The sequence below is a fragment of the Mytilus edulis genome, chromosome 13 (assembly GCF_963676685.1).
Source record: "Mytilus edulis chromosome 13, xbMytEdul2.2, whole genome shotgun sequence".
NCBI classification, from domain to species: Eukaryota; Metazoa; Mollusca; class Bivalvia; order Mytilida; family Mytilidae; genus Mytilus; species Mytilus edulis.
Genome location: NC_092356.1, coordinates 70,008,425 through 70,023,213, shown reverse-complemented (window position 1 = coordinate 70,023,213; position 14,789 = coordinate 70,008,425). Strand labels below are relative to the sequence as shown.

The 14,789-nt window shown below is 33.6% G+C and overlaps 1 protein-coding gene across 2 annotated transcripts in view; it reads right to left on the bottom strand.

Moving 5' to 3' along the window:
- LOC139501645 (E3 ubiquitin-protein ligase MIB2-like) overlaps positions 1-14,789 on the bottom strand; it is a 46,796-nt gene that overhangs the window by 17,857 nt on the left and 14,150 nt on the right. For both annotated transcript variants that reach the window (XM_071290781.1, XM_071290780.1), the window contains exon 11: positions 13,823-13,971. In XM_071290781.1, coding sequence (XP_071146882.1) covers positions 13,823-13,971 — 149 coding nt within the window. The remainder of the gene's footprint in view (positions 1-13,822; positions 13,972-14,789) is intronic.

The following is a 14,789-nucleotide window of genomic DNA, read 5'->3' as shown; positions in this document are numbered from 1 at the left end:
ACTCGTCGCCAATATTACAGAATTTACACAAAGTACAAATACGATTTTCTCTCTGAATATTTCCCCATCTACCAATTTCTATATGGATTTTTGTGTTCATTTTTCTAAATCAACAAAATGAAGCAACATTTTGGAGTACGTCATGACATAAAAAAAAGTCCACTCAGGATAGAGTGAACGTAAAGGAATGCTTATAGTTTGTTGTTTTTTTTTAAATCAATTTTATCGGCACGAACCGTTATTTGGGATTAGCCATGCACGACCGATGATCATATTCAATACCGATAACCGTGTTGATTAGGTCGTCTGATCTTTAAAAATTAGGTGTCACTGTGAAGGTAATAAACACATACAAGTCGGAAAAATTTCTATTCATTTTATTTCATTTGCAAACGTTAAATTATCAACCGAATCCATTACAAACCGTGGTATCCTAAGGGATCCACTAATGTTCTAACAGCGTTTGTCTAGTTTTGCCGAATATGCAAAAACATAATGAAACTCGTCCTCAATAGGGATTACATTTAATACTAATGACATTTTCTTTCTGATTAATCTGCCGTCTACCAATTTTAAAAGTTTTTTTTTTTTTGTTCAAAGTTCTTATCAAAACTGTCTTCTATGAAAGATAGCTTTATAATTGATGTCAATGCTTTTTTTTTAACAATTCATCCTTATTTCAACAATTGACGATGAATAACATTTTCTTTTATAATGTAATAGGCATATACTTTAGTGATTTAAGAAACCAAAATATTCACAATGTGTTATAGAAGTTAACCATGCCAAGAAATTGCCTCCGTTGAAATTCTGCAAACACCCCATAGAGCAAATTACATGGATGATTAATATTGACCATTTGGTATATGGCTGTGTTCTAAGCGACACGTACATGAAGGTCATAAATTAATTCCTTCAATGAAATCAAATCTTTAGCTACTAATGACTACCGTAGGGGGTCGACCGGAATTTTTAGCGAGGATTTCTTGGCATGGAGTAACATATAGAAACTCAGGGTTAGAATTCATAGATTAGAAAAGGGGCAGTGGCAAATATTTCATGTATATTTTGAACACGGAAAGAATTTACCTGCACCTTTTGCCAAAAAAAACTTTCTTTTTCTTATTTGTGCCTTCCGACTTTATGTTTTGAATTGTAGTTTCACTTTCCATATTCGGTATTTATTCAAATGTAAGCTCCACATGGTAAAAATCACGTGATGCAGGAATATAATATCTTTTCGATCATGCATGTGTATAACGGCACTGTAGATTTTCGTATTAAATAAAGAAAGTTGCCGGTCCGTTACATGAATGGATTGGTTAGAAAGCAAGGTTTTAATCCGTTATATTGTAGTTGTATTCCTAACAAATCATATAAATTTATTGTTATTCTTATGTGTATTTTGTATAGTTATAAAATTAATGTTATAAATATAATAAATTGCAATGGTCAGTAAATACGAATTTGTTGCTGAACATGTCTTTTCACGTGGAAATAATATGCCGCCGTCTATATGTCAAAGTCATATGCAGATCATCAGATGGAAACATGAAACTTCGTTCCGAACACGACCCTGATTCCATACTTTACCAGAGATCAGCAAAAAATTAACTTTACAAACAAGAAAACGAAATTAAAAGGATAAAAATATCAAAAAATAAGAGTAGATAATACGCTATTACTATAGAAGTAAAGAATATAACAGAGACAGAAATACAAAATAAACACGATATATAGTAACAACAAAAACAGAACATTTTAAAATACCATATACATCACTGGGGTAAAGCTGATGACCGTAACTGCATTCACGGTCATCCCAAGATGTCGGATGAAAAATTAGGTCAGTTTCTGTATTGTCTGTTTAAGTGTTTCTATATCATTTTCTTTACAAATCATACATTGAAACGATGTAAATTTATAAAAGAATCACTCGAAAATCATTAATTACTTCCGAAAAATGTGCATGAAACGGGAAATTCGATTTGAAAAAATCGTTAAGATGACCGTAAATCATAATCAAAATATTTTCAAGATGACCGTAACATAAAACCAGGATGACCGTGATTGGTAAAAAGATGACCGTAACTTTTATAGGATGACCATCAATTCTAAGAAATATCCGTATTGTATTCAAAACTTTTTTGTTGAGTTTGTCGATCTCAATAGGGGCACGGTTAGCGGATATAAATATGTTTCATAAATTTCTTTTTTTTAACTATAACATAATTGGTCATATTTAGGATTTATAACAATGATAGTAAATTGCATATTTCTCGTAAACAATGAAATATTTATTGATATCGACGTTTTTTATTTTTAACACAAATTGACAACGATACGACGAAAATTTGAAGAAACATGAATGTGTCCCTAGTACACGGATGCCTCATCTACACTATCATTTTCTATGTTTAGTGGACTATGAAAAAGGGATAAAACTGTAATTTGGCTTTAGAATTAAAAAGATCATACTATAGGGAAAATGTGTACTAAGTTTCAATTTTATTTAACTTGAAGCTGGACAAACAAACAGACGAACGGACGAACGTACGCACAGACCAGAAAAACATAATGCCAATAAATGGAGCATTAAAAACATAAATAATACATACGAATATTTGGTAATCGAGCCCATGTGTATGGTCCCAGAGGAAGCAGATTAAAATCTTAATTTGTCTTGGTATATGCAGGCGGAAACACTTTTGAAATAGAACAAAAGAATCGAAGCTCTGTGTGTATCGAGAAAGCGATAAATATTAACTGTAATGTTTGATATCGTAACAAAATTCTAAAAAGTTAATAGAAACAAATAAAACGACAATTTTCTTATTTTAAAAACACCATTTGCATAAGTTTTCAATGTATCTATTACATAGTAATGCAAAACAATAAGATATCAAGTCGACGACATGGTTCTTATCGGGGCCTTTTATAGCTGACTATGCGGAATGGGCTTTGCTCATTGTTGAAGGCCTTATGGTTACCTATAATTGTTAATGTTTGTGTCATTTTGGTCTTTTCTGGATAGTTGTCTCATTGGCAATAATACCACATCTTCTTTTTTATATATAGTATCTATATTAGTTGGATGTAGAAAATGCATAACCTCCGATTTTTTTTTTATCACGGACGGAGAACATATCAATCTTATAGTTCAGAAATTTTCGTGTCTGCCCTTCCATTATGTGAATTAAGAAAAAATTCCCCAAAACAGGTAACGATTGTATCGAAAAGAGAAAAATCGAGTGCACCTTTTTATGTTAGGGCATGTTTGGGTGTATATTTTGTCTTTAAAACGTACAAAGCAAGAGTATTTTATATAGCATCTCGCTTCAGATTCTATCATAATTATATATCAAAGCTACAGGTTGACTTTATAACGTAAAAAAATGACTTACGAAAAGATGAAATATATGGGTCAAGTGAGATACCTATCTAATGAATCACAAAAACAGAGTAGGTGTGTTCGAATAGCTATTTTTTTCTAAAAGTACTTGACGACAGTCTTTTAATTTTGATGATGAAAATGGATATCTTCGAAAAAATATGATTTTCTTGTGTGTGATAACTAGGGTTTATAATCTTCAACCACTAAAAGTGTTTAGTCTGCCCTTCCACGAAATATTTAATTAGAATTTTTTTAAATGCTTAAGAATTTTCAAAAATTCCATCTGACATCCGAACAGACAATATTTTTAAGTTGAATCAATGCAGACAAGATCATTAACTAATGCTCATTAGCTAGTAGATACATTTGTCTTTTAAAATATAACTGACATATAACGATCGATCGTAATGGTGCTATGTGGATAAATTTATCAGTTTTCAAGAGCAAAATTGGCAGAGCGTCATCCCTACAATGGGTTCCATTTCTACGATTGTGAGCATGAACTGGCGTAATGGGGAGATAATTTTGAAGAAGTAGAATCCTGACTGTATGAATAACATTTCTGAATACATTGTATATACAAATTGACAACGTTCCGCCTTGTGATACGCTTTTCGTACAATACTATTTTAAGGATCTACTTTGCTGGAGCTCACCTTCACTAGTTTATTCGAATGATATCTTCAAAATATTTCTGTTATTTTATTTGCACGACAAAATGAAAGACGATATAATATCAATGGGTGTACATGCATTTTTTTTGACATTTTTAAAAATGTGTATTTATCATATGTCATTAAAAGGAATCCCAGAAACAAAACAAAATCTTATGTCGAGCAGTTGAACTGTGCACCGCATGTTTTTTCATTATGCTTGTAAGGTGTCATTTTATCGCGGTTTTGTAGCATGTTTTCCCTTCCTGTTCATTTGCATGTCTTTTGGCAAATTCATTTTTAAAATTAAACACTGTCTCTACTGTAAAAAGATACATATGGTAATCTTTGCATTTGAAGCACGTCTTATTTTCTTCTACCTATGGGATAAAACTCTCATAGTAATATGTGTATACCAACACGATTAATCATTTGATACAAAAAGATAGTTATATAAATACAGATATTTCTTAGAATTGAGGGTCATCCTTTAAAAGTTACGGTCATCATTTACAAATTACGGTCATCTTAAAAGCAGTTACGGTCAGCCTTGTTATGAATCGCTGATTCTGTTACGGTCATCTCGATTGTGATTTACGGTCATCTTGGCGATTTTTTCAAATCGAATTTCCCGTTTCATGCACATTTCTCAGAAGTAATTAGTGATTTCCGAGTGATTCTTTTATATATTTACATCGTTTCAATGTATGATTTGTACAGAAAATGATATAGAAACACTTTAACGGACAATACAGAAACTGACCTAATTTTTCATCCGACATCTTGGGATGACCGTGAATGCAGTTACGGTCATCAGCTTTACCCCAGTGATACATGTTTAATCAGTATACAAGTGAATTGTAAGGTTTCGATTATAGCCGGGTCAAGGTTGAGCCAGAGACATATATATGTTACAGTGAATTTGTATAATCAGTGATTATGTAAAATCCCTGAAATTTTCAGGGATTATGTAGAATCACTGGCCAGTTTAGGGATTATATATAATCACTAAAATTTTCAGGGATTATGTATAATCACTAGAAAAAAAGTCAGGGATAATTATACATAATAACTGAAATGAAGAAATAGTTTTAATTTATAAAGAAAATAAATAAAAGTCAAATAATTTATGCTATAAATGATCAAAATAAAACAGCATTACACTGTATAAACATAAACTGTAAAATGTTAAGCACAACATATCAAAATGATAACCCTATTTTTTTTTTAAATGTTAAGCACAATATATTAAAATGTTAAAAACAATATATCAAAATAAATGCCTCACATCTGTTATTACCACAATATCCACATTTTAGAAACCATTTTCATTCACATATCGAATCAGATTTTATGACCCGCTTAAGAGAAATAAAGTGTTCAGTAAAAAACATCTGTAGGTACCCCCCAAAAAGGGAATTAGCAACACCGAACTGGATCGAGCAAGAAACCATGTTTTTTGGCCAGGCGATATCCTTTTTTCAGACTTTTGGTGAACAATTATCATTAAGTTTTTTGGTATCCCCTTTCCTTTTTTACCCTGTGAAATCATGCTAAGAGAATATTACACCAAATGCCAGTTTCCTCTAAACTTTTGTTCTAATTGTCAATCCTTAGTTTTTCTATACATTTAGATGCGTAAGTTCTCTCTGTTTAAATATCTTGTTCATTTGAACAAAAAAAAAAAAAACAACAGATGTTCCATAATCGTCTTCACCATTTGTTTTCTATGTACCACAAATAACATGCTCTGTTTAATTACAAATAGAACATGAATATCCATTGGACTCTGGCTTTTAATAAACAAAAAATACATGTAAAGTTATCGCTTTAAAGTGAATCTTGACAATATTAATTTTGAAAGTCTTCAACTTTATCTCTAAACCTTCAGTTAGTTGTATCTTTCAGATCATCCTCTGTGTTTAAAAGCAAAATTATTTCATCTACAAGGAATATGAAAGTATGATTTACTTATGTCTAATCCATTTTGCTTTAATTCAGCAAATAAAATATGTTTAAACTAAACTATGAAAGTAAAAAAAAGATGATTAGTCTATATGTATTATTCTTTTTATCAAACAAAGGATCCTTAAATTATTCATAATCCCTGAAAAAAATGTTAGGGAATTTGTAGAATAATTATTAAAATGTTCAGTGATTATGTAAAATCACTGGTCATTTTCAGGGATTATATATAATTACTAATGATTTAAGTGATTCTACATATTCCCTGAAAAATCAGGGATTCTACATAATCCCTGATTATACAAATTCATTGTAACATATACACATATGTATATAAGACATATATACACATATGTATATGTCGTGTACAAAGTTGCGATTTTGTACAGGTTATAACATGTACAAAAATATTGTACATGTTATAATTTGTATAATGCAAAAATACAAGTTATAACATGTACAAAAGTGCCTCATACATGTTATAACCTGTACAAAATATTGCTTAAAAATGGTTTTAACTTGTACAAAATTTAAAATAAATCTTAATGAAGTAAAATATACATTTAAATTCACCAATGCATAAAGAACAACAATAAATAAACCAGAACGTTTCTTTTTCTGTAGAGGACAATGATCACAAAGTTTCAGAAATATATGTTTCATGACTTATGTTGGCAAAATGTGTTTCAGCGGCATGTTATTGTATGTTTTATGCAGTCCATCATGGCTTAAATAAGTGTGAAACTATTTACTAAAAGCTTGCATTCCTTAATGACAATTACATAAGATACTAGTAACTAAATTTTTCCAAAAAATTTAAGAACAAATCCTAATAATTTGGGGAAATACTCCTCCCTCTCGTTTTTATAGCATGCAAAGACTAAAACAATGTCTTATATGCTTACTCTGTAAAAGCAAGAGAGAGCTGAAATAGTTTTCATTGGACCACGCTTCATTATCAATATCTTTGGATCTACTTTTCAACATTTTTGGCCTTCATCATGACCTATATAAGTGTCCTAAGATATATCTTATGACAGGTCTTAGGAAAGCTTCGTAATACCGACCCCTGCATGAACATTAACTGTATAAAAAAAGGACAAAACACACTAATTATAACATGAAGGAATAATACAAAAGTTATGAAAATGTTATTGAAAATGTTATTTTCGAAAAACTAAGGATTTTCTTATCCCAGGCATAGATTACCTTAGCCGTATTTGGCACAACTTTTTGAAATTTTGGATCCTCAATGCTCTTCAACTTTGTACTTGTTTGGCTTTATAAATATTTTGATATGAGCGTCACTGATGAGTCTAATGTAGATGAAACGCGCGTCTGGCGTACTAAATTATAATCCTGATACCTTTGATAACTATTATTGAGGTCTATATCATCTGTTGCGATAATAGATTGATTGATTGATTGATTGTTGGTTGCTTAACGTCCAGTGGCAAATATTTCATGCATATTCAGGACGAGAACAAGTTAACAATAGATACAATAGGTAGGTTGTTATAATAGAGGAAGTTGGTTTGGGAAATTTGGACTGCCACTGGAAAATGAGGGTATATTGGATACAGACAGAAATTTTGCCTTGCAACAGGCCACCTACGGACCCCTCGAAGAGTTGTTGCAAGGGTTCTTAACGTGCAAAGAGCGTGGCACTCTCTTTACACGAGGCATCGGATTTAACGTCCCCTTCTGACCGGACGTGACTGCGAACTTGATACATCCCGCACAGCCAAACGGACGCCCCACTTCGATAATAGAAAAATATCCTTATTTTTCGATTTTGTACAAGTTAAAACCATTTCTAAGCAACATTTTGTACAGGTTATAACATGTATGAGGTACTTTTGTACATGTTGTAACTTGTATTTTTGCATTATACAAGTTATAACATGTACAATATTTTTGTACATGTTATAACCTGTACAAAATCGCAACTTGTACACGACATATATATATATATATGTCTCTGGTTGAGCGAAGGTGAATTTCTTATCAATGACACAGGTGACAATCAACAGATTGAGGCGCGTGTCGATAAAATATTAAATAACTTTCTATTTACAAAAGATTTGAAATTATGTAATTTTACAAAGCCTACTGCTATATGCAAATATTAAATACAATACAAAGGTAACAAAGAAACAGGCCGGTAACAACCGTTGCCGGATAGTTTTTCTGCACGAGTAGTCAGGTCAAGGACCTGACTACAAGTGCAGAAAAACTATACGGCAGGTTGTTTCCGGCCTGTTTTTTTGTTACTTTTGTTTTGTATCCGACTTGTACGACGTTTAAAGGAAGTATTACATTTTGCAAGACTAAACATTTGAGAAACTTAAATGACCTCAAATTAGTAAATGTAAGTTATAGTATAAACACATTTTTTTTCATTTCCCTCTAACGGAGTTTTTTTTTCTAGAAAAAAAATTCAGGAATCTAATAATTTGATAAAAACAAAAGAACCATTTCAAGCATAAGATGTGTGTTAACAGGTTTGAGACTTTTTTTAAAATGCAACATCGTTAAAAAGTAATATATTAAAGAAATATTTTAGTGGTAAGTAAGATGAGATTTAATTTTTATGGGTGAAACGGAAACCGGGAGGGGGCCAAAATTGATTTGAGATAAACAGGCTGTGATCTTCACTTTGATGAAAAATGCAGGATGTGCCATTTCATTTCCCCATCCCCCTTTAAACATTTCGTGAAAATCGCACGTTTCCTGCCAAATACATGAATTTAATATTCAATGGTGGAGGGATTGCCTGATTTTATAAGTTTTATACAAAAATAACGTTGTGTCCAGCTGTGTCCACTTGTAGCCAGCAGATTTTATAAGTTTTATATAGAAATTGCGTTGTGTCCGCCTGTATCCCCTCAATTCTAGAAGTTTTATATAGAAATAACGTTGTGTCCAGCTGTGTCCACCTGTAGCCAGCAGATTTTATAAGTTTTATATGGAAATTACGTTGTGTCCAGTTGTGTCCGCCTGTAGCCCCCCATATTCAGACATTTAATATAGAAATAGTACTGTGTCCAGTTGTGTCCACCTATAGCCAGCATATTTTATAAGTTTTATATAGAAATTGCGTTGTGTCCACTTGTGTCCGCCTGTATACCCTTATTTCTAGAAGTTTTATATAGAAATAACGTTGTGTCCAGCTGTGTCCGTCTGTAGCCAGCAGTTTTCATAAGTTTTATATAGAAATTGCGTTGTATCCACTTGTGTCCGCCTGTATCCCCTCATTTCTAGAAGTTTTATATAGAAATAGCATTGTGTCCAGCTGTGTCCACCTGTAGCCAGCATATTTTATAAGTTTTATATAGAAATTACGTTGTGTCCACTTGTGTCTTCCTGTGTCCCCTCATTTTTAGGAGTTTTATATAGAAATAACGTTGTGTCCAGCTGTGTCCACTTGTAGCCAGCATATTTTATAAGTTTTATATAGAAATTACGTTGTGTCCGCCTGTATCCCCTCAATTCTAGAAGTTTTATATAGAAATAACGTTGTGTCCAGCTGTGTCCACCTGTAGCCAGCAGATTTTATAAGTTTTATATAGAAATTACGTTGTGTCCAGTTGTGTCCGCCTGTAGCCCCCCATATTCAGACATTTAATATAGGAATAGCACTGTGTCCAGTTGTGTCCACCTATAGCCAGCATATTTTATAAGTTTTATATAGAAATTGCGTTGTGTCCACTTGTGTCCGCCTGTATCCCCTTATTTCTAGAAGTTTTATATAGAAATAACGTTGTGTCCAGCTGTGTCCGTCTGTAGCCAGCAGTTTTCATAAGTTTTATATAGAAATTGCGTTGTGTCCACTTGTGTCCACTTGTGTCCGCCTGTATCCCCTCATTTCTAGAAGTTTTATATAGAAATAGCATTGTGTCCAGCTGTGTCTACCTGTAGCCAGCATATTTTATAAGTTTTATATAGAAATTGCGTTGTGTCCACTTGTGTCCGCCTGTGTCCCCTCATTTTTAGAAGTTTTATATAGAAATAACGTTGTGTCCACTTGTGTCCACCTGTAGCCAGCATATTTTATAAGTTTTATATAGAAATTGCGTTGTGTCCACTTGTGTCCGCTGTATCCCCTTATTTCTAGACGTTTTATATAGAAATAACGTTGTGTCCAGCTGTGTCCGTCTGTAGCCAGCAGTTTTCATAAGTTTAATATAGAAATTGCGTTGTGTCCACTTGTGTCCGCCTGTATCCCATCATTTCTAGAAGTTTTATATAGAAATTACGTTGTGTCCACTTGTGTCCGCCTGTGTCCCCTCATTTTAGAAGTTTTATATAGAAATAACGTTGTGTCCAGCTGTGTCCACCTGTAGCCAGCATATTTTATAAGTTTTATATAGAAATTACGTTGTGTCCACTTGTGTCCGCCTGTATCCCCTTATTTCTAGACGTTTTATATAGAAATAGCACTGTGTCTAGCTGTGTCCACCTGTAGCCAGCATATTTTATAAGTTTTATATAGAAATTACGTTGTGTCCACTTGTGTCCGCCTGTGTCCCCTCATTTTTAGAAGTTTAATAAAGAAATTGCGTTGTGCCCACTTGTGTCCGCCTGTATCCCCTCATTTCTAGAAGTTTTATATAGAAATAGCATTGTGTCCAGCTGTGTCCACCTGTAGCCAGCATATTTTATAAGTTTTATATAGAAATTACGTTGTGTCCACTTGTGTCCGCCTGTGTCCCCTCATTTTTAGAAGTTTTATATAGAAATAACGTTGTGTCCAGCTGTGTCCGTCTGTAGCCAGCAGTTTTCATAAGTTTTATATAGAAATTGCGTTGTGTCCACTTGTGTCCGCCTGTGTCCCCTCATTTTTAGAAGTTTTATATAGAAATTACGTTGTGTCCACTTGTGTCCGCCTGTATCCCCTCATTTCTAGAAGTTTTATATAGAAATAGCATTGTGTCCAGCTGTGTCCACCTGTAGCCAGCATATTTTATAAGTTTTATATAGAAATTACGTTGTGTCCACTTGTGTCTTCCTGTGTCCCCTCATTTTTAGGAGTTTTATATAGAAATAACGTTGTGTCCAGCTGTGTCCACTTGTAGCCAGCATATTTTATAAGTTTTATATAGAAATTACGTTGTGTCCGCCTGTATCCCCTCAATTCTAGAAGTTTTATATAGAAATAACGTTGTGTCCAGCTGTGTCCACCTGTAGCCAGCAGATTTTATAAGTTTTATATAGAAATTACGTTGTGTCCAGTTGTGTCCGCCTGTAGCCCCCCATATTCAGACATTTAATATAGGAATAGTACTGTGTCCAGTTGTGTCCACCTATAGCCAGCATATTTTATAAGTTTTATATAGAAATTGCGTTGTGTCCACTTGTGTCCGCCTGTATCCCCTTATTTCTAGAAGTTTTATATAGAAATAACGTTGTGTCCAGCTGTGTCCGTCTGTAGCCAGCAGTTTTCATAAGTTTTATATAGAAATTGCGTTGTGTCCACTTGTGTCCACTTGTGTCCGCCTGTATCCCCTCATTTCTAGAAGTTTTATATAGAAATAGCATTGTGTCCAGCTGTGTCTACCTGTAGCCAGCATATTTTATAAGTTTTATATAGAAATTGCGTTGTGTCCACTTGTGTCCGCCTGTGTCCCCTCATTTTTAGAAGTTTTATATAGAAATAACGTCGTGTCCACTTGTGTCCACCTGTAGCCAGCATATTTTATAAGTTTTATATAGAAATTGCGTTGTGTCCACTTGTGTCCGCCTGTATCCCCTTATTTCTAGACGTTTTATATAGAAATAACGTTGTGTCCAGCTGTGTCCGTCTGTAGCCAGCAGTTTTCATAAGTTTAATATAGAAATTGCGTTGTGTCCACTTGTGTCCGCCTGTATCCCATCATTTCTAGAAGTTTTATATAGAAATTACGTTGTGTCCACTTGTGTCCGCCTGTGTCCCCTCATTTTAGAAGTTTTATATAGAAATAACGTTGTGTCCAGCTGTGTCCACCTGTAGCCAGCATATTTTATAAGTTTTATATAGAAATTACGTTGTGTCCACTTGTGTCCGCCTGTATCCCCTTATTTCTAGACGTTTTATATAGAAATAGCACTGTGTCTAGCTGTGTCCACCTGTAGCCAGCATATTTTATAAGTTTTATATAGAAATTACGTTGTGTCCACTTGTGTCCGCCTGTGTCCCCTCATTTTTAGAAGTTTAATAAAGAAATTGCGTTGTGCCCACTTGTGTCCGCCTGTATCCCCTCATTTCTAGAAGTTTTATATAGAAATAGCATTGTGTCCAGCTGTGTCCACCTGTAGCCAGCATATTTTATAAGTTTTATATAGAAATTACGTTGTGTCCACTTGTGCCCGCCTGTGTCCCCTCATTTTTAGAAGTTTTATATAGAAATAACGTTGTGTCCAGCTGTGTCCGTCTGTAGCCAGCAGTTTTCATAAGTTTTATATAGAAATTGCGTTGTGTCCACTTGTGTCCGCCTGTGTCCCCTCATTTTTAGAAGTTTTATATAGAAATTACGTTGTGTCCACTTGTGTCCGCCTGTATCCCCTCATTTCTAGAAGTTTTATATAGAAATAGCATTGTGTCCAGCTGTGTCCACCTGTAGCCAGCATATTTTATAAGTTTTATATAGAAATTACGTTGTGTCCACTTGTGTCTTCCTGTGTCCCCTCATTTTTAGGAGTTTTATATAGAAATAACGTTGTGTCCAGCTGTGTCCACTTGTAGCCAGCATATTTTATAAGTTTTATATAGAAATTACGTTGTGTCCACTTGTGTCCGCCTGTAGCCCCCATATTCAGAAGTTTTATATAGAAATAACGTTGTGTCCAGTTGTGTCCGCCTGTAACCCCCATATGTAGAAGTATTATATAGAAATAGCGTTGTGTCCAGTTGTGTCCGCCTGTAGCCCCATATTCAGAAGTATTATATAGAAATAACGTTGTGTCCAGTTGTGTCCGCCTGTAGCCCCATATTCATAAGTTTTATATAGGATTAGTACTGTGTACAGCTGTGTCCACCTGTAGCTAGCAGATATTTAAGTTTTATATAGGAATACCGTTGTGTCCAGCTGTGTCCGCCTAAATTACAAGTTTTATATAACACTGGGCTACTGTAGCCACTATAATAGACATTGATTGTTTATCTGTTTATATAGTTCTATATATACGTGTCCATGTATCCCCGGACACAAAATGCATGCTAACTATATTTTGCACCGAAAATAGGACATATCTAGTTACAACATACATGGATGATATATTATCATTTAATAATCCATGTTTAAAAGTCACCATATGTGCTAATATTAAAATTCTAAGTGTCATTTGGTCATTACAAGTGTTATTCAGATAATGACAGTGTTATTCGGTCATTCGTGCTACCCGTCCTGGAGAAGAAAAAGTGATTCTGTTATAAGACATAATAAAATCATGCTCTATAGTTATATTTGGTGTCCAACACAATATAGCTCATATTGGTCAGAGAGAGGACTTCTAGTCAGGGTAAATGTTCTTTGAGTTATAATGGTATGATGGTCCTTGAGGTGGGGGAAATCTGACGGGGCCCATAAAACACAAAACAAGATTAATTCCTTTCTACATCCATCATGACAAAGATATGGAACAAGTCCATCATAACTTTTTACCCTTATTCAGTGCAGTTCTAGAATAGAAACAACCCTTACACTGTATGATAATTTCCCTATTGTAAGTAAATTTTTATTGGTATAATGATGTTTTGTAATGAGGATATCCAATATCTAAGATATTCGGTTTCCTCTAACAGTGGTGCTCCCAAGAAGGAATGAATTACCCATAAGCAGCATAGTGTAATGCTGGATCTCCTTCGCTATCCTTTATGTTGACATCAGCTTTGTTCTTTACCAGGAATTCTACGATTTGGGAATGACCTTCGTAACATGCTAACTGTAACGCTGTTTTACCCTCCATCTTTGTATTGATCTGAAATTGTCAAGAAGTAGAAACAAATGAACTTTTACATTACACAGTCATGAGTTCATCCATATTATTGATGTCTTTTTAGCTTTTATTTATCACTTTATTTCCATATTTTATTGATCTGAAAGGAGTAGGTCCGGTAAGGACCGATTTTGGCCTCAAATTTCAGGTTCATCTGACAAAAGATTTTGACCACTTTTCAAACACTTAAGTGTCTATTTTATTTGAATTAATTAGTTTATGTGAAAGATTTTAACAGATTTAGTCATTAAAAACGATCCGATTCAAGCTCAAATATGAAAAATCTACCTAATATGCCGAAAAATGTCACTTTTCAGATGGTTTTTGGTAAAAATGAAAGTGGCCACACCCGTGTTCATCCTCAACCTTTATATATGTTATGTATTATCATAAAATACAACTTACATTTCAATATTAAGGATGAACACGAATGTGGCCACTTTCGTTTTACACGAAAACCGTCTAAAATTTAACTAAAATGCTAGAATTTTGAGGATTTTAGTAATTTAGCATGACTTAATGGTGCTAGTACCAGATATATGTGCATTGTATTGTCAAAAACAGCCCATATTTATGTAGCAGAAGCATTCTACTGTCCAATAAATAACTAAAGGTTTACATTTTAACAATTTTGTAAAACTGCTATATTTAGGGGCCAAAAAGGGGTCTTACCGGACCTTCTCCTTTGTAAGTAGTAATTTATAAACTTTTACATTATACAGTAAGGATTTCTACGAAATTATTGATTTCCTTTTAGCTTTAATTTAGAACTTTATTTCTTTAAAGAAACATAAAACAAA